The 27,126-nt window shown below is 40.1% G+C and overlaps 1 protein-coding gene across 2 annotated transcripts in view; it reads left to right on the forward strand.

The window, feature by feature from the left end:
- The window catches only part of TPD52 (tumor protein D52), a 122,887-nt gene that overhangs the window by 54,635 nt on the left and 41,126 nt on the right, over positions 1 to 27,126 (forward strand). For both annotated transcript variants that reach the window (XM_061448241.1, XM_061448242.1), the window contains one exon: positions 5,302 to 5,483. In XM_061448241.1, the coding sequence (XP_061304225.1) occupies positions 5,302 to 5,341 (40 nt within the window). In that variant the 3' untranslated portion in view covers positions 5,342 to 5,483. Of the gene's footprint in view, positions 1 to 5,301; positions 5,484 to 27,126 lie in introns of those variants that run through there.

Genomic DNA, 27,126 nt, shown 5'->3' on the forward strand with positions numbered 1-27,126 from the left:
AATAGCCTTGTGCATCTTTTAGTCACCGGAGCATCGAGCTGGTGTCTATGGTATGTATCTCCATGTGTGGATAATGTTTATTAGCTAGCAGTTTGCAGACTGACATCTTTAACGCTGCTTGAGACAACTGCTGGTCACAAATAAGAGGATAACAAGTAATTTGATAATCTTTGCAAATGTCTTTTTTCCAATTGATAGAATGGAGATGGAGAAGGGAGACCAAATAGTTTAATGTATAAACAGAAGGCATCACCCAGAGAAATTACTGTGAGCTGTAATTGCATGCATGCTTCTATGTTGAAATTTCAGTCACTATAATCACTGTACATCTGTCCTCACAGTGCTCATCCTGAGTCTTCACCCTTGTTTCTTGGGAGACCTTTAGTGTGCAGGGAGCTTTTTTTCCTCTCTGCTAAAGAGGAATTTAGTAGCTGAATCACTGTGATGTGTTATACCCTAGTAATGCCTAAACGAACTTTTTAAATATTCCTGGGATTTCGATTTATATCTAAGCAACAAGGCACACTTTGAGTAGTAGCTACAAGGTATGGGAAGTTAAGGTCTCGTGGGCTAGTACATAGTGAATTCTGGTTTAGGTTGCTGGTTGAAGTGCATGCTTTATCAATATATACTTGGTCAGAGAGTAGTTTAATGTATTGAGTTTTTGTTTAATACTCTTTATAGCAGGCTCCCAGTCTTTTCTCTTTCATAAATAAAATAGTATGCATTGAAAGTGATCTCAGGAGGTCATCTGTTCAGACTCCAGGCAGGACAAACTTGGTTCAGGTTGCTCAGGTCCTTTTCCACTCAAATTTTGAAAATCTCCAAACCATTGGGCCTTTAGCTATTGTGGCATCATACTAACTTATTATTGCAAGTCAGTTTTCCCATTTTGTTATTTTGTGTATCTATCTTTGGACAGCTATTTCTAGCTATTGGTGATAGTGCTGAGAAAAACAAATTTGATAGTTAGAGAAGGTTGTGTTTGTAGCATGCTGCTTGATGTTAATATGTTAGTCACCCCTTAATTGTAGCAGTCAGATTACCAATCTCCCATCTCACTTCTTCATGTTTCATCCATATCTCTCACATTCTAACATGCAAGCTGCTTGCCTTTCCAAGCAAACATAAAACACCTAGCTAGGGTTTTAAACACCTATTGCTCAGTGGGTGGGATAGACCACCCGGCTTTTGTATAGTCTTAGGCTTTGCTCCAGAAATGGTATGTTACATTCCTCCACTGGAGTTACTACTTTCATTTGGATCTTACTGGGTTTTAAATGTATGACTTTTTCCAGTCTCTGGTTAATATCTATTGTCCTGCAGAGTATTCTGTTGTTGCAAGAGCTACTGTTTTTGTTGGACTAGGTGTACAGAAAGTGAAAGGCATCCAAATATTTGTGAAAAATTATAAAACCTAGAAATTAGAAGGAAATAGGTTAGCCATTTGAGGAGGAGGGGAAAAAGCCTTTACCGTTCAGTTACGTGAAAAGAAAGTTCCCTTTGTGCTTCTGAGTTTTGTAATATTCTCCGTTTTTTTGCAACTTGATGTGTTATTGATATATCTGTCACAACTGCATGGCCAACACTCCCCAAGAATCAGAAAAGTAGAATGCTTAATAAAGGATGTTGCCTTCTTATCTTATTGTTTTACTGTTTTTCTGTCACATTACTGTGGGCAGTCCAGTTAAGAAGCTTTAGAAGTTGTGGAGGAAAGTACTTCAGATGTCATTAAATCTCTTTAAACGCTTGAGATAAATTACTGTTAATGAGATCTCCTCTAGATTATGCAGAAAACTGGAGAAGATACTGTATTTTAGCCCCCTCTGTTTTTAGACTGCCTGTAAAAGAGTTATTGATGGCAGTAACCAGTGGAGCCTCCTGAGGATTCTTATATACGTAAATCAGATATTTGCGCTCTTTAGAAGTTCCTGTCCTGGCAGCAGAGTGGGGAGTGCTGCAGACGTGTAGTCCTGTGATAGAATTCAAACCTATTCCCCCTCCAGTGGCTTCTTGAAAAACTGTCCTCAATGAAGAATGGCCAGGTATTTCTTTGTACATTAGCATCTGTATCTTAGTGAGTTTAGACTCCATTACAGTAAGGAATGAGCACATCTCTCAGTGTGTAGAGCCAGCACTTGCGTGTTGTGTATGGAGATTATTTCACAGGCAGAATTATTTCACAGAGGCAATTTTGTATCTGTATTTTTTCCTGCCAGGAAAGTAAACAGGAGGAATTTTAACCATAATAGACCATTTTTAGGTGATAAAGACAGGAAAATCCATAGGATGTTAGTGTACCCATCTTCATGATGTGGAGATGAAAATTTCACAAGCAATGAGTTTTTTTACAGTTGAGAACCTCTGTGTGTGATGTTGTATGAAGGCAACAAGAATGGGATGAGTGCTATTTAATGAGTATGATTGCAGAGGTGGATGACTTTACTGTGAATTGTATCATTACTTTAAGAAAAGCTCAGTGTTGCTCAATTCAATGGCCATTACTAATGCCATCTTTCTAGGTAACATAGGAAAATCTTCAAACCAAACTTGAAAGTTCTACTAGTTCAAGCTTTTTCCATATGATCTACATAGAAGACAAGGCAGTTCAGTTGTTGGAAATGGATCATTCAGTGTAGTGTCTGATTCCGCAAGCATTAATTGGATTGGATATAAGGAGGAAGTTCTTTCCCATTAGGGTGGTGAGGCACTGGAATGGGTTGCCCAGGGAGGTTGTGAATGCTTCATCCCTGGCAGTGTTCAGGACCAGGTTGGACGAGGCTTTGGGTGACACGGTTTAGTGTGAGGTGTCCCTGCCCATGGCAGGGGGGTTGGAACTAGATGATCTTAAGGTCCTTTCCAACCCTAACTATTCTATGATTCTATGAGTCTATGAATTAAATTAATTCAAAACATAGGTGGACATCCTCACATCCTGTTGAAATATGAAAACAAAGCTGCTCTTTACCTGAACTTAGCTTTGGAGTGTGTATATATGTATGTGTGTGTGTGTGTGTGTGTGTATGTATATATATTTGTGTGTTAGCCTATGAATGATAACATCTGCCTTCTTTTGTAGGATTTTTTGTTGTCTTCTTACTCATTCCTGCTCTCACTTTCTGAATGATTGCTTTCATTGGCATCATCTTCCTTAGACAAATCAAGTTAGATCAGGAGTGAAGGGTGAAGAAATGAGTTAACACTGGCTAGAGAAATAGGGAATTGAACCGTCAACTCGATGCATAGAGTTTTGTTCTATTTGGCAGCTCTAACTTTGTGTTGAGTCACAAGGTATAACTAAGATGAGACGCATCATCTTTGAAAACAATGTTTGTGAGCATACAGGATGATGGGAAAGTGGTTTTGTTACTTTTTAGGGGCGAGCAGTTGAATTCCAAGGCAACCAAGTGATTCTGCAAACCCCAGAGAGTTCCCAGTGAGAAAAGCAGTGGAAAACTACTGAATTTTGCACTTTGGTGTACCTCAGTTTCCTTTAAAACAGATTTTAGCATTTTGGTGTGAGGATTGATTTATAATATCTTGCCCAGATGGAGTCATTTTGAGTGGATGTTGATTTTGAAGTATTTACTTTTAGTTCATGATTTATACGTTGATTTATAGTTGCATTTAGATTGCTGCTGCTCCATTAATTCATATGAGAAATATAATTCATAGAATTAATAAATTCTCTTATTGCTTCCACTATTTTGCATTTATTCCTGGTGCATCCTGTGCAGTTAGTTTTCATATATTTGAATTTAGAGTGCATTGTGAAATTGAAACATTCCTGTGTTTGGAGCTTTGTCTGATACTGACTTTCCTGTGTAAAATCCTACTGTTGAGGTTTACCATCACCAGCCCTTTTCTTTTTGTGGTGTGTATGCATGCGTGTGTGTGCATGTTGCACTTTGTTCAGCTCTTGTCCTTGGGATGTTGCATTTAACAGTTCATTTCTGAAGCAGCACATTTACCATGTGTCAGATCTCTAGCTTAGAATTCCTAAGGCGATGTCATGTCAGAACAATCCATACTGTTTGTGCCTTCCAGCAGAGTTGGAATTTAGAACTATCTCATGTTTTAATTTAAAAATAAGCTTCCAAATGCACAAGTGGAAAATTGTGGCATTATTCTCTGTTTACATAAAATATAGATAGGTTTTTAGCATCCACTTGAAGTAGTCAGTGGGGAAGTATGTTTCTGAAGCCAACAGAGCTCTAAACCTATAATTGCTTGATTATTTTGTTCTCTTTAGTTCTTCTGCTGGCTTGAAACTAGTCTGGAATCTTTCATGAAGTAATTATTATATGAATTACTTACCACTAACTGCATGGGAAAATTAATAGGCTTTCTTTTTTTTTTGAATGCGTTTATCCATCTATAAAATAATTTCCTTAGATTCACTTTCAGATACATACTGCTTCCAAAATGCATCTTCCCTTTCATTTGTTGCTGGCAAGAAGGCTTTTCTTCCTGATTGTATTTCAAGGATGGGAATCTTAAAAAGTGGTCAAATTTAGTATATCAGGGAAAGCTTATGTGAAGAATGAGTCTCACTTTGGTATAGCTGGGTGTTTTCACCTGGCACATGATTGGAAGCCTGAGATCATCAGCTTTCTCAGGTGAAAGGATAGAGACGTCTCCGTGAAGAAGAGCAGGAGGATTTGTGTTTACTCATATTCCCAAAGCTCTATGAGAAGAAATTGGCATTTTGTTTATCTAGTTACAGAATTTAAGTATTTACTTTGATATTGTAGGATGAAAAATGAGAGAAATGATGGTTCAGTTTTGTTTAATGTGTTAGATTAGTCCTATGCATGCTTTCTACCTCAGCTGCTTTGGCAAATTGGGTTTATTCTTTAAAATAAAACATAAAGTATTATTAATTTTTTAATAGTTGCATGAATAGCTACAAGATATTAATTCTGTTCTGGTTTTCACTAAGGAGATAACAAAGAGATGGGGGACGTTCTTTTCAGGAGTGTATCCTAATATTGGGACTGCATTTTTGAAATCGACTTACCTAACCAATAGTACAACTGGCAGATGATTTCAGGAGATGCAAAGTGTTATGTTTTTTGTGTGACTGAATTAGTGAAAGCTTCACATTTAATAAGTACAATGCTTGGGTTGGAGAAATGGACCAGATGCCTCATTAGAAGTTTTACTAAAAATGCATTGTACACATGAAATCTTTACTTATAATTTAGTGAGGAAGGCTTTTTTGCATGTTTAACTTAATTCTTCCTTCAGATACAATGTTTTGTGAAATGTTTTTTGATTTATTTTATTATTTATTTGTAGGTCCCTTCAGGGAACTCGGAATCCTTTGCATCCATGTTGAGACGCTCTCCTTTAATTCAGATGGGACCTGCCAAAGATAAAATTGCCATTGGTCAAATATTCCATATTGTAGAAGATGATCTTTATATAGATTTTGGTGGAAAGTTTCACTGTGTGTGCAAGAGACCAGAAGTAGATGGAAAGTAAGTAATAAACTCATGGTAAGCATGGTAATATGTGTGAGTGACATACTCAAATGCGTAACTAATGGGTCTTGACCATCTTCTGGACTGAACTTGCATAGTTCGTATGAATTTTGTGGTTTAAGCTGTAGTAGTTAACATATTGTGCAGAATGAAAGTATGACCACAAACAGATCTGTGTAGCTCGGACGTCTTGAATGCAGATTCCTTTTCAAGCTTGCACTACTGCTATCTACATTATTCCAACTTAAGATGACCAAGGGATGTTACTGGGTGTTTTGTCAGTGAGGAAAAGGGAAATCGTTGTCATTTGAGCTGTTAAAACAAGTACTGTTTATTGAAATACTTGGCAGTTCTGTGAATGTGGAACTTTAATCCCATGTAAGTGGTAAGCTTCCTTGGGCAGGAGCTATCTATGTTAAATATATATACATGAGGTGATGTAATGGGGAGTTCACGCAGTATTTTTGATAATATAGTTCATAATAGTGGTCAAAATAGTCCACATTGTAGAAGATTTTATAGATTTTGGTGGAAAGTTTCAGTGTGTGTTCTGAATTAGAAGAGTTGTGCTGTATTGGGAACATAGTAGTTAGAACTAAAAGATAAGAAAGCAATGACTTCTAGTGGAAATAGTATTTATAAGCTTTCTAAAGTGTCTAGCGCCTTATGATTATGTATTCTTCAAAGATATCTTGTTTACTTAATTTGCCTCCAGGTTGCTTTGATGCCTGGTTTTTAATATGTAGGCAAAATACCATGTTTTTGAATTCTAGGATGAACTGAGTCCTTTGTGCCTGTCACATCTGGCAGCAGGCAAAGATTATTCTTAGTCTTGATGCTGCTTTTTGCATCTCTTACTAATTCTAAATGAAGATGAGCTTTGCCTTTCCCAGTCCCATTTTTGTATGCTTGAGGAGTGTTTGTCTGTTCATCTCAATCTATGACCAATCATTTTGGCTTTGTGGTGGAGTTCAGACCGAAGTTCCCAGTTCAACTGAGGTAGCCTTCTGCCAGGCCTGCTCACTTTTTTGCATGCTGGTGAAGAGCATTGAGAAGTTTATCCTGATAGATCAGTAGCCTCTTCTGGGCACCTTTGCACATCAGGACAGTTTCTTGTCTACCCTGTATACACCAAAGTCTGCTGTTCTGAAGACCAGATTTCTCTTCTGCCACTTGCCTTTCTCACTTTGCTTCAGTATTTAAGCTCTGTCATCAGTGATCAGCTGAGGCTGCCATCAGCTACCATGTTCCCAAACAGTTCTTTTCTGCCTGTGAGTAACGTGTCCAGAAGAAGACCCTGTCTGGCATCTCTGGCAAAAAATTGTCACCGGGATACTCACTCAGAATTGCTTACTTCCCTCTGTGTGTGTTTCTGCTTAAGCAGACATGAGGGTATTTGAAATCCCTTGTGAGAATCAAAGCCTGCAGTCATGGGGTGACTTCTGGTTGGTTGAATGAGTCTTCATCCTCTCCCTCATCCTGACCAGACAGCCCGTAGCAGGCATCCACCCTGATACTGTCTTTGTTGGTCTCCTCTCTTACTCTGACCTGTAGCTCTCAACTGTCTCCTTGCATGGTTCACAGCAAGGCTTCCATGAAGTCATGCCCCTTCCTTGCTTCCAGTGCAGCCCCCTTTTCCTGGTCCCATGTTTGCTCCCAGGTTTGGGGAGCAGGCAGCTTTGTGCATTGTTTTCAAATCCCTGACTACGATTCATTCACCTTGTGAATGCTGAGCCCACTGCTTTGGTTTTAGTGTTGCCTTTTCAGGTATTTGGCAACTCCTTCAAAATACTAGTTTAGTGTCTTTAAAGGAAAATCACCCTTTCTCTTGCCATTTATATAAGGAGGTATTTCCATGAGGACATGTGCTTTTGATATTTCCTTGGTCTGTTGTGTTGCGGGTTTTTTTTCTCAGCAGAACTCAGCTATTTTCATGATACTGAAATCATATTTTGGTTTTCTTATGTAATATTCTTTGCTCTTTGACGGTGTTAGAAGTTACTTGAAAATAAACACAGATTCTTGAAAAAAAACAACAAGAGGTTTGTATTTGTAAAGCATGTTCCCTTAAACTGCTCAATCCTGATTACCAGAAGGTGAGATTTCGTGTCCAAGTGAAAGACCCTGTAAGTGCTATCACCAGGTGGCAGTAAGAAAGGATTCCACCCTCAAGACTGTCGGGTAAAAGAGCAACTAGAAATGAAAGAAGTGTTCCTCACTTGGAAAATCAGGAGTAGCTGTAAATACTTTTTTTTTCCCTGTCAGTTGTTCTAAAGCAAACTTAGACATTAATAAACAAATAATTAAAACCCAAACAAAACACCATAAGCTGTCAAGTAAAGGAAACCTTAGAACAGTAATGATACAAAATTGAAATTGAATAAACATTTGGAGAACCTGCTAGCAACAGCTAGCACCCCCATACCCCTTCTTCCCATCCTCTTTGGGAAAACTGTTTCAGAGAGTTGCAAAAATGTATTTCATGGTATTGAGATTGGAAGCATGCATCAGTGTAGTTAGAGGCCAGACTGGAGTCAGGCAAAGATGTATTTGGTTATAAATATCAGCAGCATTTTCTTGTTTGGGATTTATTTAATGTGACAGAGGTATTTATTACCCTTATGATTTCCAGGTCTCATTTAACGTATGTTGTACTTATTAAATATATATTGTAATTAGTAAAAACACATCTCTAGGTACACTTTGACTTAAATGCTGTGTTAAATTTACATCGTTTGATGCTAACAACATACAGCAGTTCTGTAAAGCAGTTAGAGTTTATACAAATGAGAAAGGGTCTGTAGAAAAGTAAAGGTAAAGTAACTTTTCAGCTGTAGGAAACAAGTGGTGTGTTTTTCCTTTTTTTTTTTCCTTTTAACATGCAGAGAAAATAAATTCTTAAAGAGGATAGTGTCTTAGATCTCTGAATGAGCAACAACTTAATCCATGGCAAAAAGGTGCTGTTACAACCTGCTTCTGCCATTATCAGATGTAATTCCGAATAACCAGAAAATGAGGGAAGGGGTTGTGCTGACACTGCCTGTTGCATGGTCTGCACCTGTACTGTTAATGACCAATTCCCATCAAAAGCACAATGGCTTTCAGCAATTTTCTAAAATACAGGATTGTGGGACCAGTTTCCAAAGAGATTAAACTGCACCTCTCCATGCCAGTGTAATGAAGCTTTTATTTTCAAAAACTGCTGTAACATTCCATCAACTTCAGTATTATCAGGCTGTAGGATCAGAAAGACACTTCCTTTATGTTTGAGTATGCAGCTGGTGCAGGGATTTCCAGTATATCCTGTGGCAATTTTACTTGACACCTTTTATACAGTGCGTATTTGCCAAACTTAAATAGTAGAGAACGGAAAAAAATCATTTGATACCGGTTGTGATTTAGAACATGACAGCTTAATGTGCATCATAAAACATTACCTAATGCTGTTTCTGTAAATTGTACCAAAATATTTACGCTGTTTGAATGGCTGCCAGGGTAAGTTTTATTTGGGAAACATTCTAAATTCTTCTCTTTTTGTTCTATTTTTAAATATTTTATAGATAAGGGCAGAATGGAATCCAGTTAAAAATAACGTGTCTTTTTAGACCAGGTAATGTGAATAAGGCTGGCTGTTTATTGGCACATTCAATTTATTAAAATAGTCTTAAATTCAAGGTAATAGCGATAGGTGAAATTATTTAAAAGGTCTTGTAAGATTAAAAAAAACAACTTCTGGAAAAAAAGGTGCATGGAGAGAGGCGCTTTGCAGGGGGGAGGATTTCAGTAAGACACTATTTGGTTTACTTGCAGTTTGCATATTAAACAAAGTCACTGCCTGTTAAGCTGGAGGGTGAGTTTGAAGTTAACTGCCCCATTTTGATGACATACGAATATGCTGTTTCAATAATTAGTGCATCTTTCAACCAGAATGAGCTGCCTCAAATACAGCAATGAGTAAGCTACCTTGCCGTCAGTGTGAGCAAAGATAGTTGCATGAGGAAAGATGTGAGTGTGTGGTAAATTCACCCTTTGCTTGCTGAACCCTAATTTCTGTGACTGTTGTGTATATAATGGTGCAGGGTTATTATGGAAAGATTTAAAGAGATCATATAAAAGACATAACCTTTCTAACTCTTTCCTTTTAGAATTAAATTGTGGTGAGACACTGGAAGAGATTGCCCAGAGAAGCTGTGGGTACTCCATCCCTGGCAGTGTTCAAGACCAGGTTGGATGGGGCTTTTAGCAACCTGGTCTAGTGGAAGGTGTCCTTGCCCCTGGCAGGGGGTTGGAACTAGATGACCTTTAAGGTCCTTTCTAACACAAACCATTCTATGAAATAAGGATCAGACAACAGGCAGGAGACTGGCCCAGCAGGGAGACCCAACACCCCTTTCCCTTCCCTGGGGCCTTCACTATTTCATTGCTAGAGGCATCAGATTCACACTTAACCTGATGTCTGTGACTAACTGGGAGCAAAGTGTCTGACTAGCAGTATGAGCCACCTGTAGGATACAGATCTGGTGGCAGTGGAGAGACTTAATGCTGTTTTTCCTTAGAGTATGTATTTCTTCCCTATCCTGTACTGCTGCTGACTGGAGTGGTGCTGCAGTGGTTCTGGCAGTCTGGCACATCCTACAGCTTTCATGTCAACCTTTGAATGTTGATGAAACTATTACTGCTAAAAAAAAGAAAAGGTAATTAATGTGATGTATTAAGGAAACATTTCTTGCCTATTTTAGTTTTACATGTTTGCTTTTATAGTGTTCTACCTCCTTTTTACTGTTTTTTGCCAGTAAAATAGCATCCATTGATAATATGTAATTCTCAAGGCGGGGGGCGGGGGGAAGAAGGAAATTACCAAGCAGCAATACAAGTGATAAATGATGCTTTTGCAAGTACAATTTTCAAACTTATGCAGAAAAACAAGATCATATGAAAGAGACTGAAAACCTGTAGAAGCTTAGTTGGTTGGTGGTTTGGTTTTTTTTTTGTTTGTTTGTTTGTTTGTTTTTATTCTTTTAATGATGCATGTTGAAGGTACCGATAAAATGCACACCATGCTGGATTGGGGTGCAAAATTGGTTTTGATTTCTGTAATGTATTCTTGCTTAAAAAAGGGTCAAGGTCTGCTGAGGAAAATTTCTTTAACTTCCACTTTTGGTAAGTGTAAGATACTAGCAGTGTTTTCTCATGCTATTTATGTGTTCACTGTAAAAAAAAATCTCATAAGAAGATGGAGAAAATATGGAACCAGTCTTAGAGAATTCATTATCTTTCTTCCTTCCATCATCTTTTGCTCCCATTGCCTTGTTTATGTGCTTCATTGTTAACTGTTTATACTCCTTCCAGGCTAGTTTTCTGTATTCTTTTTTCCAATACTGGTTGCTAATACTAATATCAAACACAAATATAATGTAGTTACATACATAATTAACTGCAGTTTTATATTACATCTATTCATTATTACATGTTATTAAGCACTTTTAGCTTACTTATTATTGCTCACCTTTTAACCAAAGTTATCCCACTGAACCATTAGAATTTGCAGTTTTGGTGTGTGTTTTTAAGCAGTCAGCATGTTCTAGAGCTGCCAGTATTGCAGCAGTGTGTATGTTCCTTCTAATAATGCTTTTGGAAAGTTTTTTAAATGATTTTTGCTCACTTATACATAATTAAAGCAGAAATTACATAACTTACACAAAATACCTATTACCATAATCTCATTTAGTCAGCATGAACATTTACCTGGCCTTTCACACAAGATTTGCTCTATTCCTGTGTCATATTTGCTTATTTGGAAAGAACTTCTTGGCTATCAAAACCCCAGCAATATTAGTGGCATAAGTAAGCAACCTGGGAGAATTTGGTAAGTTTACATAACAATGATTTCCTTCCTGCCTATAACTTCACATGGTTTATGTCCATCAGTGCCATGTTGCTGACTAATATGTTTGTAGTACTAAATAGCTGTCTGAAATCAAAGCAGTCTCTATACTTCCCTGCTCCTTCCTCACCCTTGTTAGCTTCCAAGTCGTTTTACCTATTAGGTAAGCAGCTACTTATTGGAGGGCAAAATTCCTCTGCATTTTCAAAGATGAACTTAGATTATATTATTTTTATGTTGAACAATTATGACCTGTTCAAATTTGCTGAAGTATAAAAGGAAGTGTGCACACACACACATTCCTGAATCTCTTCCAGTTTGTATCTTTTATGGAAAACATAATCAGACAGCTGGTCTCCACACTGTGGAGATTAAAATTACCAGAATGCCATGTTGAAATTCTCCGAGGACCAAGCTGGTTTGCAGCAGTCATCAACAAACTTGGGGTTTGGCACTCTGATCAGCCTTTGGTCTCAGACATTGCCCAAATTCCAGGGAGAAATGCTAAGCAGGACTGATGATGATGTCCTGTTCCCACATACCAACGCTGCAACTTAAAAAGGAAGTTTTATTGTTTATGTTGAAGAGGGCTAAATTCAAGGAGGTGGCATGAGCTCCCTTTTCTACAAAGCTTCCATATAGTGCAATTGGCCACTGCTCCGAGCCCTAGTGCAATTGGCCATTGCTCCGAGCCCAAACAATGCACATGGTGCCACTCTGTCTGCTCTTGAACAATTTCAGCTCCCTTTTCTAAAAAGCAGGCATGCAGAATAGCTGTGTGATTGCAAACTTAATCTTTGTACTTCAGCAAATAACCTCTAACTTATTTATAGCAGCATGCATTTTGGAAATTACAGCATTTTTATCCCCTATGGACATAGCTTATTATTTGCATGGTTTCTTTACAATTGTGACTGCTTTTGCCACCCACTGTATATCGTTCTTCAGTGGTTATTTTCAACCACAAATGGAGGTGTTGGCTTTGTGTGGCTCTGTAATACACACAAGACTGTACTTCCAGGGTTCCTGGAGCTCAGTCTGTAAACATTTTTCTTGGACTATACTGCAAATTCTTTGTCCTAGATAGATACATTGAAGTTTAGTTAATGTAATAATGCCATGGGACAGGTGTCAGTTATCAAAAGTACAATTAATCCATCTTAATGAGGCATCCCACACAGCATTTGGTACAGAGTATACAGCATAGACCTAGGATTACAGCCACAGCTCTGCATGCAAGCCTGGTAATCTTTCGTCTTTGTTTTCACTTCTGTTGTTAGTTTAAAGTAGCAGAGAGTTATGGGATTTGATGACCTTTGGAGGAAAAAAACCTCACGAAACTTGTAGCATTTACTAGTGAAACCTTTGTGCCAGCTCTGTCTTCCCAGGGCATCATGATGAATGGGACATGGAATATGCTGTATAAAACATCTTGGGAGAACAAAGCAGTCCATAGGTGGCCTGGAGATTTTTTGGCAATGTCAAAGTCTGTAAATAACTCTTTAAGCCACACTTTTTCTCATATGTGGACATGCAGACATACACGATAAGAAAAAAAAAAAAAGGCTTGGGAAACTTATTACTGCAGTAGAAGACTTGAGTCTGTAGAAGGATGAGGTCAGTTAACTCTCTCTTTTTCTCTAACCCAGGCATTGGCTGTCAACAACTTTAGAAACTAGAATTATAAAGTCATGGCTTGGAACAATTTCAATTCTTCTGCCTAGTGTTTTGTTTTGATGAGAATAAATGACTTGAATCTGTGTACACAGTGTGTTTGCAAGTTCTAGCTCCCCCCACACCCACACTTTGAGAAAGCCGTTCTGTTCATGTGCAGTGAGGAGCTCTCTCACTTCTAGTAAAGTGCAATTACTTCGATAGCTAGACAAGACTCAAGGGACTTCAGCCATTCCAGATGCATATGATCATGAATTTTAGTGAAAATCCTAATGTTTCCCAACATGTTTCACTGACCAAGGACTCTGGGTGACAGCAGATGAGGTAGGGACATGTCAGTTATACAGGTGTGTGGTACTTTTCAGGGGTACAGGGACCTATATTAATTAACCCACAGAGCAAGGTGCAGATGTTTCTGGCTTAAAGTCTGGTCAGTTTGACCTGTTCCTGTAACGCAGGTAAGGACTAGATGGAAAAACAGTCCAGGTTACCAAAGCAGTATAACTGCTTTATTAGGTTGGGTGTAACTGTGCATTAAACCCTCTTCTTAGCATAATGAGTTGAGCTGCAGTGCTGCTGATGTGGCCTTTGATTCCAGTTTGGGAGCCAGCTTGGTATAAACTAGCCCATGGCTCTTGCAGTGCATGGCAGAGAGGTGTAGACTTGCCCAAAGAGAGAAGCTGTTTAGTTTCTGGGTTGAGAAACTGAATTAATGATGGTTTGGACCAAATGTAAATTATAAGTCTTCATATAGCATAGATCTAACTCAGGAAAATTAATGCTATCATATAACCATGGAGTGGTAATTACTCATCACTCTGGAGCAGTTTCAGTAAGCAAGTCTGGGAAGGGAATTAACACAGCTAGGGAAACATACTGCAGGTAATACATCAACCTTGAGCTCTTTAGAAAGCATGAGTCAGGCCTCCCACAGATCATGATATTAAAGTTGGTTTTATTTTTTGTTTTGTTTCCTTTTGCGTTCTTTAGGCTTTGGGTTCCTTTTTTTAAAAAAAAAAACAACTTGGCAGAATAAGAATTTTTAATTAAACCAACTTTTTTTAAAGGCAGCTGAGTTTCTTGTGTGACTGCAGCAACCAACATTTTAAGACACTAAATACTGGAAAGATATGATAAACTTGTTAGTGTTAGCAAAGCTAGAGATGTTGTATGGAATTTTTTCACTGATAATGCTTCTCCATCTGCTATAGAATACTAAGATTACTCAAGCTAGAGGCCAGTAACTAGCAGTGTACCCCAGGGGTCAGTACTGGGTCTAGTACTGTTTAGCGTCTTCATAGTGACCTCAGTTGGGGCAGAATTCACCCTCAGCAGAGTTGCACAGAGTACAAAACTCAAAGTAGTTGTTGCACAGGGTGGCTGTGCTGCCATCCAGAGGGACCTCAATAGGCTGAAGAAATGGGCTGATGGGAGCCTCATGAAGTTCAACAAAGAAGTGCAAAGTCCGTCCTCTGGGGAGGAGCAGCCGCAGGCATCTGTACATGCTGGGGCCCCCTGGCTGGAAAGCAGGTTGGCAAGAATGGCCCCTGGGGGCTCTTGTGGGCATAGGCTGACCTTGAGCCAGCAATATGCGCTTCTGACAGAGAAGGCGAATGGTGTCCTGGGCTGTATTAGACAGGGTACTGACAGTAGGTGGAGGGAGGTGATCCTTCTCCGCTCAGATCTGGAGTGCTGGGTCCAATTTTGGGCTCCCCAGTTCAAGAGACCCCTAAGTGAAGGGTCCCTAAGAAGATGACTGGAGCATCTTTCCAGTGAGGAAAGGCTGATAGATCTGGGACTGTTCAGCCTGGGAAAGAGAAGGCTCAGGGGGATCTCACCAATGTGTAGAAATACCTGAAGAGAGGGTGCAAAAAGGACGGAGCCAGGCCCTTTTCAGTGGTGCCCAGTGACAGGACCAGAGGCAGTGGGCACACACTGAAACACAGGAGGTTCCCTCTGGAATGCTTTTTCAGTGTGAGGGTGACCGAGCACAGGCACAGGTTGTCCAGGGAGGTTGTGGAGTCTGTCCTTGGAGATACTTAAGAGCTGCCTGTGGCCATTGATGATTTAGTCACGCATTTGTATTTGCAGTCAACTGTCCGTACAGAGAGATTGCTCATCAGAGGGAGGAGTGAATGTTGACTGCTGCTTGGAATAGGCCCAAAAGATTGATAAAATGAGTTGTTACTCCTACACACCAAGCCCCTGACAGATGCTGTTCTTCCCCTGATGCTTTCTGTAACTTCTTGTCAGCTTATTTAGATGCCGTTATCCAACCAGGACATGGTTGGATAAAAGCAGGTAAATACCTACAAAGCAAGGTAAGCCTTTTAAGGCAGAATGTCTTTGAGCTGTGTAGGGGATCCAGCTGCTTTGCTACTATTAAGCAGCTCAGCAAATTTGAATAAAAACAAAGGTGTTGAGACAGAAATAAATACTATTTTATTGCATGATTATTTTCCTTTTCTTTTCATCAGTATGCTAACAAAACCATCACAGGTCTTGCCACTTAACTTTTCGCATGCACTTGTGTGGAATTAGGATGGGAATAGCAATTCAGTATAATTTTTGTATCAGATGTTTTTGAGGAAGAAGCAGAGGCAACAGAAGAACTTTTAGAAGTTGCTTTAGAAGAAGTAAAGCAACACTTGGGTTGTGTGTAATTGCCTGTATTGAGTAAGGAGCATCTGATGATGCTGTCCCTGCTCTTGTATTTGCTTGCCTGATTTTCTTCAAATTTTCAAGGTTAAATTTGAGATCCTAGGCAGGTGTTTCTGTTGTGCTGGAAGAACTGCAGTGAAAGTGAAGAGTTAGGTATTTTAAAAGAAAAAAAGAAAAGGCAAGAAATAAAAAAGTGTTACTCTTCTAAGAGTATTCAGTAGCTGTTATAACTTGCCTTAATAGATTTTGGAGTCTGTGTGTGGTCACTGCTTCCATGGCTCTGTCAGCATTTTAGGCATGACAGCAGCCAAGCAGGGATGCAGATGTCTGCTGCTTTGTGAACTTGCTGAGCATAGCCATGATTTATGGACACTGAAATACGAAGTATGATGATATCCAATCATGGAACTTTTTTTTAAACAAAGCCAAAACTCTGCTTTTTCCTCTTGTGGTAGCTGTCAAGAGAGACAAATTTTCTATTTTCCTTTCTTAGCTTTTTACAGCCATTTATTTTTTTATCTAAAGAGCTCAAAATCCAGCCACCCAGCTTGGGCAAGAAATAATACCACCTCCCAGTGCTCCAAATCCCTGAAGGGATTGTTCCGAAAAATACTGAAGCTATATTTTAAATGGTCTGCTTTGAGACTTGGCAGGCTCTGATCACACGGAAAAGTGCACATAATGTGCTCATGCTGCGTGAGCATGTACCCCCTTAACCAAGAAATTGAGATACGACACTAAAGGCAGTGAAACAACTATTGCGTACAATGAGAAAAGCCTATCACTTACTGGTGTTTGGTTACTTCCCATTAGTAGGGGAAAAGGGCTTAAGCAATTTTTATTTGATTAATGATTTCATTAGAAGGAGTGAAGGATTGCTTTCTTGTCCTCTGTGAAACCTCTTATTCTTTATTTTCATAGTAGTTAGCAGGCTCTTCCAGAGGCAGTGAGATCTTCTAAACCAGTTTCATGGTTCATATAAACTCATATAAAGCATGTCTTTATAGAAATACGGAGTGCCCAGGTTTAACCCTTTTTGAAACCTTCTGGAGGAAATGGACTGTTAATTTTAGAAATTTAAGTATTTAAGTTATAATATTCTAAAACATGAAATCCCAGTCAAACTTTTCAGGGTTTTTTCCATACATCCTTTCCATACATTCATTTCCTTACTTAAGGAAATGTGAGTAGCACACAAGCTTAATAAATTAGCAATTTGTACCCATTAACTTCAGGTATTCAGGTAGAGATCTTAATCTGAGTGGTAGTTATAAATTGATTGCTGATCTGACCTTCCACTTGGGAGTTCAGTTAGTTCTTTTCCTACGACTTTGTACATTTGAAGTTACCCAAAAGTGTTTTAATCTTTCAGATTGAGTAGTGCCTGCTCCCCCTCACTCAGCTGTGGGTCCCTGGTGCCTGACCAGCTTACTTTACCACCTAAGTACTAGATTTTGCTCCTTCTGCAGCCTTTCAAGACTGTTCTTGGCAGCTGGCTTGACAGGGCTGCTGGAGAGAAGACTGAAACACACTCTGCTTACTCCAGACAGAGCTCAGTGAAAAAGCTGTGATCCTCTGCTTGGCAGGAGGCAGCGCTGCCACTGCTGCCAGCCTGGGGGGGGGGGGGGGGAATGCAGAGCAGTGGTGATGCGTGGCAGCACATTCAGTATCCCTTTCTGGGTCTTTCAGTGACTTGAATCACACATTGCTGTAATGTGAAGGTTTGTGAAATACTCCTCTGGTTCTGCAAAATGTTCTAAGAGTATGCTAAGCTTTGGCCTTGTGTACATGCCAGCAGTCCATTTAGGTAAAACTAAGTTACAGGAAGCCAGGGGAAAGGAATCATGTATGGTTGGAGCAGGTTAGGCTAGGTTTAACTTGTTAAGCAGATATTTAAGCTTAAAAAAAATGAAAAGAAAACTGGAAAGGAATTTTGCAGTGATTTATCACAGAATGGTTTGGGTTAGAAGAGACCTTAAAGATCATCTAGTTCCAGCCCCCCCGCCTGGGGGGCAGCTTCGTGTCACTGGCAAACTTGCTGAGGGTGTGCTCATTCCCGCTGTCACTGTTGCTGACAAAGGTGTTAAACAGCACTGGTCTGTTACCTTTTGCAAGCAAAGACTTCACTCCTTAGAATAAAGTATCCATATTTTGTTCTATGCTCTTGTATAGGAAGGAGGTGAAGGTAACAGATTTGATGTTGTGCTAGAGGGCTGCTTTTGTTTCTTAAACACGCTTATAAGGATGGTAATCTAAGTTATATAAGGATGGTAATCTATCTGAAGTGTTGGTGGTTGGTTGCTTTTTTCCTCTGCTAATCAGTAACTAATATCCAGGTGTATATGCAATATTATGTATATCTGATAAATTTTCTCTGACCCTTTATTCACAGAATCCAAATGTTTTATGTGAAATAGAGATGTGATTGTCTTTTGCTACTTCTCTCATCCTGCTAAGAGAGGAACGTCTCTCTTACAGTTCCTTTAAAAGTCGTTGCAGTGGTGATCTTCTTGAGCAACCTGGCCTAGAGGAAGATGTCCCTGCCTGTGGCAGGGAGGTTGGAAGTAGATGACCTTTCCAACCCAAACCATTCTGTGATTTGATGAAAATGATCACTATGTTGTTACTGTCTTTGACATGCCATTTGAGGGAATGTAGCTGTAATTCCACTTCCTGTGCTCCTTGGATGAAGTTGCAGCCATGAGCTGGCTCATGGTGGGAGGGAAGACAGTGCAGGTTATTGCGTTTCTGAAGGGGATATAACATGTTCCTTAAAACTACCACACTGTCTCCATAGCTGCATCATCACCATCATGGCGCGAGGCCGAAGTGAGGAGCGTGCTGCCGTGCGGTGGGCCTGTGGGAGCCGTATGACCGGTGGCTCCAGGCTTCCCGCCGGAGCCGTCAAGCGCAGGGGGATACACCGCTGGCTGCCAGGGCGAGCGTGGAGCCATTCTTCCGCCTTCACTTCCTCGGCTCTTTAGCCCCCATTGAGCGGCGAACAGTGGTGGGGGACAAAAGCTGTATACACTGTACAAACAGAGCACTAAAGCGGCAGTACACTGACTCATTCTTCGCTCTGTGTGAGAACTGAGGGGGACTCTATTCACCGCCTTTGTGCCGGTGTCTGTCAACAGCGCTGTTTGAGGCCAGCCCCATTGTGCCAGCCAATGTTTCTTATTGACCCGAGTCTGTGCCCGCAATGTTCCCAGGGTCGAAGTTGCGAGCGAGAGAATGTTTGAAAAGGGGTAATCGTGGGCTAAATGCGTTTTGCTGCATTGTCGTCTGACCTATTAAATCTAAACTGCGGTCCGCGTTCATGCAAGCAGGTAATTATGTAGTCACAGCTGCGGCCATTGACATCTGGTTACCGCCCTGTGGAAAAAGGGGATGGGGTGCTCGCCTCTCCCTCCAGGCTCTCAAGCGCTGAACTTTAATGATATTAACTGAAAATAGAGGGTGGATTAGTGAGACTGACAGGTCAACAAGGTGGATACTTTATCCATGTAGGCAGAAATAAGTCCGAGTGCAGTTGCGTGGGTATTTCTGCTACCTTATGCATCAGATTTTTCCCATAGCTGTGAGCTTGGCTGGGCTCTAGATCCAGTTCTTATTTAGCGGTTTTAGATAGGGGGAAGCTGCAGAATACTTTTGTCATCCTGTCTGGCAGAATGTGCAGAACAACTCTGCAAACAGCCACCACATTAACTAATTTTATTTCTTTTTCTTAAACCAAGCAGCTTACAATGGCTCTGGTCCCTGGAGGCCAGGTTGCCAGGATTTCCAGATAACAAACTTTCATTATCTGTAGGCCAGCATTTCAAAACTTCGTGGTAAGTGTACAGGGGTAATAAAACATGGCTGGCCATAAATTGTTTTAGGGCAACTGCTTTTTCTTTGAATGTACTTTGGAACTGAGGCATAGTATTTGCATGTGAATTAGTCTGACACATCCTCTCTCTCATTCCCTTCTGCTCCCCCCTCCTCCTAGGAGGGAGGAGGTCTCCATGTAACATACATAATTATTAAAACAGTGTGGTTTTCTGTCCTGAGGAACTTTCATTGGCAACAACCACTATGGAAATTAGGAGACAGGATTCCAGGGCCCTGGGTGACTTTCATGGCACATCAGAGCTGGGAGCACACTGAGTGCTGGGCAGCCCTGGCTGCAGGGCAGGAGGGGAGTGCAGCCAGCAGATGAATCCCTGCTCTAAGTGATCTCTTGCAGGAATGAATGGTTAAGCTGCTTCCCCTTGCATTTGCATCCCAGCACTGATCCTTAGGAGCCAGTTATTCTGAAGAGTTGTGGAGTGTAATGCAACAGGGAGAGTTGGTGCTACATGTTATGGCAAACATATATATATAATTGTTCATAGTTATGGGAAGATTGTAATTGCTAAAAGTGTGAAACTTTCTCCTGCGAAGACACGTCCACTGTTTTGGAGCAGGGGACTAGCTCTTCACTCATGGATCAGGGAGGAAGAGAAGCTGGTCTGCTCACGCTTATGGGGACCTGCTTATATTGTGGATCTCTGAAATGGTCTTGACTTTCAGCTCAGGAACAGAGCTGATAGAGATGTTTTGGTTTGGCCAAGGACTTTGTGAGCCTCATGCTCTGCCAGGGAGGAGGGGAAGCTGGGAGGAAGCAGAGACAGGACACCTGACCCAAACTGACCAAAGAGCTATTCCATACCACAGCACGTCATGCCCAGGATGTAACTGGGAGTTAGCCGGAAGGGCTGGGGGTCTGCAGGGTTGGAGGAGGTATCGGTCGGAGCTTGGTCGGGCTTGGGGGGGCGAGTTATCGGTCAGCTGGTGCTGAGGTGTTGTATTCTCTTCCCTTGTTATTTCCTTTGTCATTATTGTTATTGGTGGTAGCAGTAGTGATTTGTGTTATACCTTAGTTACTAAACTGTTCTTATCTCAACCCGTGGGAGTTGCATTCTTTTCAATTCTCCTCTCCATCCCTCCGAGAGCAGGGGGAGGGCAAGAAAGGGGGGGGAAGTGAGTGAACGAGTTGCCTGACTGGGTTTAAACCACGACATACAGGCATCTGTTACACAAGTAGCTTTTTTCTCTTTTTCTGTAGGTTTCTCTTTTTTCTATAGGTTTCTCCTTTTCTTACTCCTTTTAGGCCTCTACAGAATTTACTGAGTCTATTATGCAAGAAGCAAGGGTGAAAGAGCGAAATCCAAAAATATTTCAAATGTATCCCCAAATATGTTGGCATTAGCATATTTTTCAGGCAGACGACAGCAAGGAAGAATGAAGTCCCTTTACCGGCAAAGGACAATTGAATTACTTGTTCAAAATTGTCTGATTCTGTGGCTTTTCGATACTTACTGGTGTAGGAAGGAGTATATTTCCTTAGGGACTTCTCTAGGATATACTAGGGCTATATACAATCTCTTTGCTAACTGTGTGTCAAGAAATTTTTTTCCAAATATGCAGAAGATACTGTTTATGCCTTCTCCAATAGATTTATTAGCTTCGTAAAAATATGACATAGTCTTCTGAATTTGTTGTTTCTCACCTACGTAGCTCTGTCTCCTAAACCATTCACCCATTTTTGTGCTTATAAAAAGAAAATACCCAAAATAGAGTATTTTGTCTTCAGCACCTACTGTTTTTACTACTGTAAAGGGAATACCAAAGAATAATATTTATCTGAAGGACTCAATTGCCTAAAACAGTGTTTTCCTCAGCTCTGTTAGCTGTAGAGGATGTGAATGAGACTGAAGAGTTATTCTGTAGAAGTTTGTAAATATGTTGCAGTCTTTAAAATACTTTAATTCTATAAGTAAGAAAACCTGTTCTACTCCAAATCTGAAAAGTAATGAAGAACTTGAAGTGAGAATTTCCAGCAGAGATCAAGAAGCCTCCTGGGCTAAGTTATTTTTTCTCCTTACTTACCAATAAGTAAAACTTGAACAGACTTTTAACTCTGTTACCTCAGTGTTGATGCCTTGTGTTTCCTGTGATGTCTCAGCTGTAATTCTGAGTGTCTCTTTAGGTAATTCAAAAAGAGTTATGAGAACACATTTTTCAGAGTGGTAAAGAACATGTTTATGCAACATTAGAGCACACAAGAGGGATGTGGCCCTACTTCAGCAAGTCCAGAGGAGGGCCACCAAGATGCTCAAAGCGCTGAAGCACCTCTCCTCTGAAGACAGGCTGAGAGAGGTGGGCTTCTTCACCCTGGAGAGTTGGTTCTAGGGAGACCTTATAGCTGCTTTCCAGTACCTAAAGGGTCCTACAAGAAACCTAGAGGGGGACTTTTTACAGAGTCATGTAACAATAGGACAAGGGGAATGGCTTTAAACTGAAAGAGGGAGATCTAGATTAGTCATTAGGAAGAAATTCTTTACTGTGAGACCGGTGAGGCACTGGAACAGGGTGCCCAGAGAAGCTGCGGCTGCCCCGTCTCTGGCAGTGTTCAAGGCCAAGTTGGATGGCACCTTGAGCAACTTGCTCTAGTGGAAGGTGTCCCTGCCTATGGCAGGGGATGGAACTAGATAATCCTTAAGGTCCCTTCCAACCATAACCATTCTGTGATTCTATGAAAGAGGATTTCTTGTCTTTAGATATGTCACCCAACTTACTGACATAGATATTAACCATGGCAGCATTCTTGTCTGTTTGGAAGGTGACTCTTTATAATGAAAAGCAGGTTGAAAACTAGATGCAGAAATAATTATTTGCTCAGTGAATTGGAGTGTTGAAGTAGTAACATCAGTGTAATCGGGGGGAAACCTTTCATGGTATATGTAGCTTAGTTTAATGCTTCAGCAAACAAGGCATTATAGACAAACTTCCTACAGTTCTAGACAAAATGAGAGGGCAAAGAACGTAGACTGCTTGGATAGGCGCTGAAAACTGACTACCTGCACATGTGATGTATGTACTCAACATCCAGGCCTACACTTCACAGAGAACAACTTCAGTGTGGGCTTCCCAGAGTGAAAAATGCGTAATTACTTCATTTATGTAATTCATTTTATTGAAGCAGTGGTAGCTTGCAGAAGTAAAAGGCAAATAAGCATAAAGAATTTGAGTTGTCATTAATAATGGTGTGGCTTTATTTATTTTTTTCCTTGGAGGTGATAGTACTTGGAATGCTTACTGTTAAATAGGAAACAAGATATCTCTGATCATTGCTTAGTATCTTTATCTTTTGCAGTAGCAGCATGTATCACATGAAAAATGATTATAGAAATTATACATTTACAAAGAAATGCACTTCTTTTTTGCATGTATCTTTTTACTTTTTTTTATGTAGTAGTAATCATAATTCAACAGTATTATCTATCTATGCAATGGAAATGGAAACGTATAATATTCTTTCTGAAAATGGTATACTTACTCATGAAGTCAGTGCTAAATATGAAGCATATGTAGCCATAATCTCAGTGTGCATAGTTCATGTACCTTTCTTAGAAGGAGAATGAAGTGTGAGTCAAAAAAAGGTTTATAAGAGAAATTAGTTGGCTTGTTTCAACAGAGGGCCTCAGGATGTCATAACCTGTGTGTAGAAACAACAGTATGCTTGGCATGCATTGCCGCTGCAGGTTGAAAAGAACTCTGTGGAACCTGAAATAACCTTTCTAAAAATATATTCGGGGCAGCCTTTGAGTACGAGAAATAAGGTTCAGGTAGCACAGTGTGGGACAGCCCTTTTCCCATACATAGTGTCTGTGGATATATAAAGAATGTACAGCAGTGAAGCATAGGAATGGGCAGTACCTATAGATGAAGGCTTAAATGTCACCACTACTCCTTTTAGTACTTGTCTTTGTACAGCCATGGGAAGGGATTCCTAGTTCTGTGAACTTGCAATGCAGCTGAATGTTAACCATTTCCCTTATTGTGAGCATGTTCGTGTAACGTAGTTTTCTGGATGTGTTGAAATGAAGAGCTCAGATGTTGCTTTACAGAAACACACCTATAAGGAGGATCAAATATCTTATTTGTTAAGATACTATCGAAAGCAGAGAAATTCACTTTAAAAAAGGAAAACTTGTCCACAACCAAGATAGGATCAGTAATAGCTTTGGAAGATAGTTCCCTTTGCAGTGGGGGCTAATGCACAGTAAAAGCAAAGAAAGCAGTGTTGGTTTACAAATTACCTCATTTAGACTGTGTGAAATTTAGATTTATTGCCCCAAAGTAATCCAAACCTCCATTACAAATGCCTTGTTATACTCTGTAATACGAGGGCAGCTGGCTAGTCGACTACATTTTCTAGTTTTGTAACTTTAAAAGTTGAAACAGTTTGATTTTTCCTGTTGGTTTTATTGCACGTAGACACTTCTCATATTCAAGTTAAGATTTTTTTTTTTCCCCTGGTTATTAGAATGAAATTAAGTTATTTAATCTCAGTCACATTGTGGTTTATATTGCTTTTCATTAGGGGAGATTTCCATGTATAGACAGGATGCAGTGGTTAAACAGGGTTTTAGAATAAGAAAATATAGATTACAATCAATACAAGTCAGCCTTGACATGGGCTTCCTTTTACCCCCTCTGACTGTTGTCACAGCTTCCCCTCATTCAGTGTGTGAGACCAATAGATAGTATTGATAGATCAGCAAATGTGTTTATATTTGTTGTATTTATAGTATTGGTAGATCAGCAAATGTCGTGTTTATATTAGATCTCTTGTAAAATCCAAATACAGCTCTGGATCAGAATTCTTCATTTCCCTCATGACAACATTACTGCTCTGCAGCCTTTAAGAATGAAACAGGAAGCTGTTTGGAGAGTAAAGAATTTTTGACAGTCTATTCTTGCTTTATTTTTGTAAAGCAATTTCTGCTCTTGGATAATCTGAGATCTGTCTGTTGTTCTTTGAAGGAAAATAGACATGGCAGTACACACCAGATTCATGCAGGAGAAATACTTCCTTCTAGAAATTCTGCTCAAAGTCGGTAGTGCCAACTGCCTGGTTAATTCATCTTGATTTATAGAACTGGTGAGGTAAAAATGCAAAGAAGGGGCTTGGAGCCCTCACATTACTGGTGATGGGAAAGCTGCTCAGGTATTTCTAGCAAGAAGATGCTTGTACCTTGGTTGCTTTAGGAGAAGGTGGGTGCAGCAGAGGGTTAACTGTCTGACATACTGAAGTGTCTTAATTAGAACTTGGCAGAGAGCCATGGTCAGTCGAAAATGTTCTGTGCCTGAGACAGCAGCAGTAACTAGTGGTTTGAGCCTCTGGTGAGGTCTCGTGCATTCAGCAGCGCTCTCTCCTTATGCCTACCTGTTGTGGGAAAGCATGATGCTGTCCAGACCTGAAACAAAGCAGCTGAGGTTTTTCCCACCCAGCTTCACTATTGAAGCCTTAAAAAGAAAGGATGTGGGGATGCAGAGAGGGGGGAGATACCTGTCAATAAAAGTAGTTTGTGCAGCGGCTCACTGCGCATAGCAGCCTGCAGTTGAAGGAGGGGCTAGTTAAAACTGCAGGGCAAATCTGGTTTTGTACACTGCAGAGAACGGGTACAGTATTTGCCTTAAAATGGGAGAATTTGAAGTTTGAGTCTGAGAAGATTTTAAAATGTTGATGACCTGGGGTGATGCTTTTGAAATTGGGAATCACTGTATGTTTTTGAAGAATAAGGATGATTTCCTTGTAAGAATTATTAATAAATGCTGCTTTCCCAAAGTTATTTACCGTCCTGATGGGGAGAAACATATTACCAAGTTGTCCAATTAATCATATATTGCCACAGAATGGATGCTACAGATCAAATGTAAAGCAGAACATCAAACCTACTGCTTAAAATGAAACAATAAAACTGGTTATGATTTCAGGACTAAGTTGCTGGATCTTACAGTGAGAAACAGATACAGACTTGTGATAAAATTGAGCTAATAGCATTGTGTATGTAGAGACACATATTCAGAGAGACAGTGGGGTAGGTACTCTTTAAGCTGGTATGTTTGTAAAATGTGTAGAAAGAAATGTGTTTTTTAAAAAAACCTCCAAACCCAGCAAACAACAGATTTTTTTAAGACTGCATCTTGGGGTCTGTGTGAATGTTGAAATGTGTTTGAAAAGAAGAAAAATGTGTTGTAAGTTTGAGGGAGTTTTCAGAGGTACCAGCAGGAGTTAAGCTCTTCTATCTCTTGCTGAATTTCTGTGGAAATTAAATACCTAAAACCAGTCTGTGAAGGTCTGAAAGTCATCTCCATTTAGGCACAACATCAATAATGCATTGCAGTCTGAATTTACAAATCCGCAATACCAAAAATAGTCTTTACTGGTATTAATATTTAATAATAAGTAACAAGACCGAATCAAAAACATACTTGTGTATATTTGAATGTCCAAGTAGACACTAGTCAGTTCAGTGGGACTCTGCATGACATAGTAAATCCCATCAGAGGAGACTTGCAGGTCACAGCAGAGTGGAAGTCCTGCTAATTAGGTTCTGAATGACCATTTAATCCATGCCAGTTCTGTACATAACAAGATTGTTACTTTAGCACCTCACTGGAGCATTTATTGAGTTTCTAACTCTACCTTTGCCCATTTAGTGACAGCAGAGTGGCAATGCTAGTGTTGGCTTTGTGTGTGCCAGCTGGCAGGTACCATTATGGACCTGTTCTGCACTGAGTGGGCTTCGGTTATATGGGAGAAACCTAAAATACCAGATGTGAATTACAGTCTGCAGTTTGCTCTGATAAAACCCCGCCTTTAAAAAGATGGTACAGGCCCTGGAAAGACTGTCTCTCAATTTGTTCTTTCTACTCACAAGTTTGGCATTATGCCTGAGGTTATGTATCACTTCAGAGGAAGCCATCAGAACCTTCCAGCAGTGAAAGTCCATCCTGTAAAGGGAAAAAAGAGACCTTTTTCCATAGCATTTGGTCATAGCGCAGGCTACTTCAGAAGAGAATGACCTTTTTTGCAGGGAACGCCACCTGCCTAGGTCTTACTGCATGAGGAAGGGTTACCTTCAGCTTGAAAAGGGTAATCTCTCTTAATTTATAGTAAGTGCAGATTGTAAAGAATTCTGAGTCCTATGGTAACTTTTTTCACCTTTCCCATGTTTGTAATCCATACAGCTCCCTTCTCTTCATCCTCCCTGTCCATCTCTGGTCATGTGAGAAACCAGGGAGTCTGTCCTCTTGTTGTCCCTCATGATGGGACAAATCCTTAGGTGTCATAAAACGTGTTATATTGGGAAGGTGGCATTGACCTGCCTTGGTTTTGGTGAGTCGAGCACCATAGCTGCCCTTGTCAGGTTGCAGTTGTGGTGTCCTGTGGCTGGGACAGTTACTTCCTGGTCAAAAGAATCTTTCAGGCTGCATGACCTCCTTCCATGTCAGATCAAAGTCAGTCGCAGTGTGTTTTTGGTGAGCAAAGTATGTGTTATGAACAGTTTCCCTCAATATAAAAGGATTTTGTTCTGGAGAAACTTG

The sequence above is a fragment of the Pezoporus flaviventris genome, unplaced genomic scaffold (assembly GCF_033815535.1).
Source record: "Pezoporus flaviventris isolate CSIRO_AGI_PZ_B2104156 unplaced genomic scaffold, CSIRO_AGI_Pfla_v1 ptg000007l, whole genome shotgun sequence".
Lineage (NCBI taxonomy): Eukaryota > Metazoa > Chordata > Aves > Psittaciformes > Psittacidae > Pezoporus > Pezoporus flaviventris.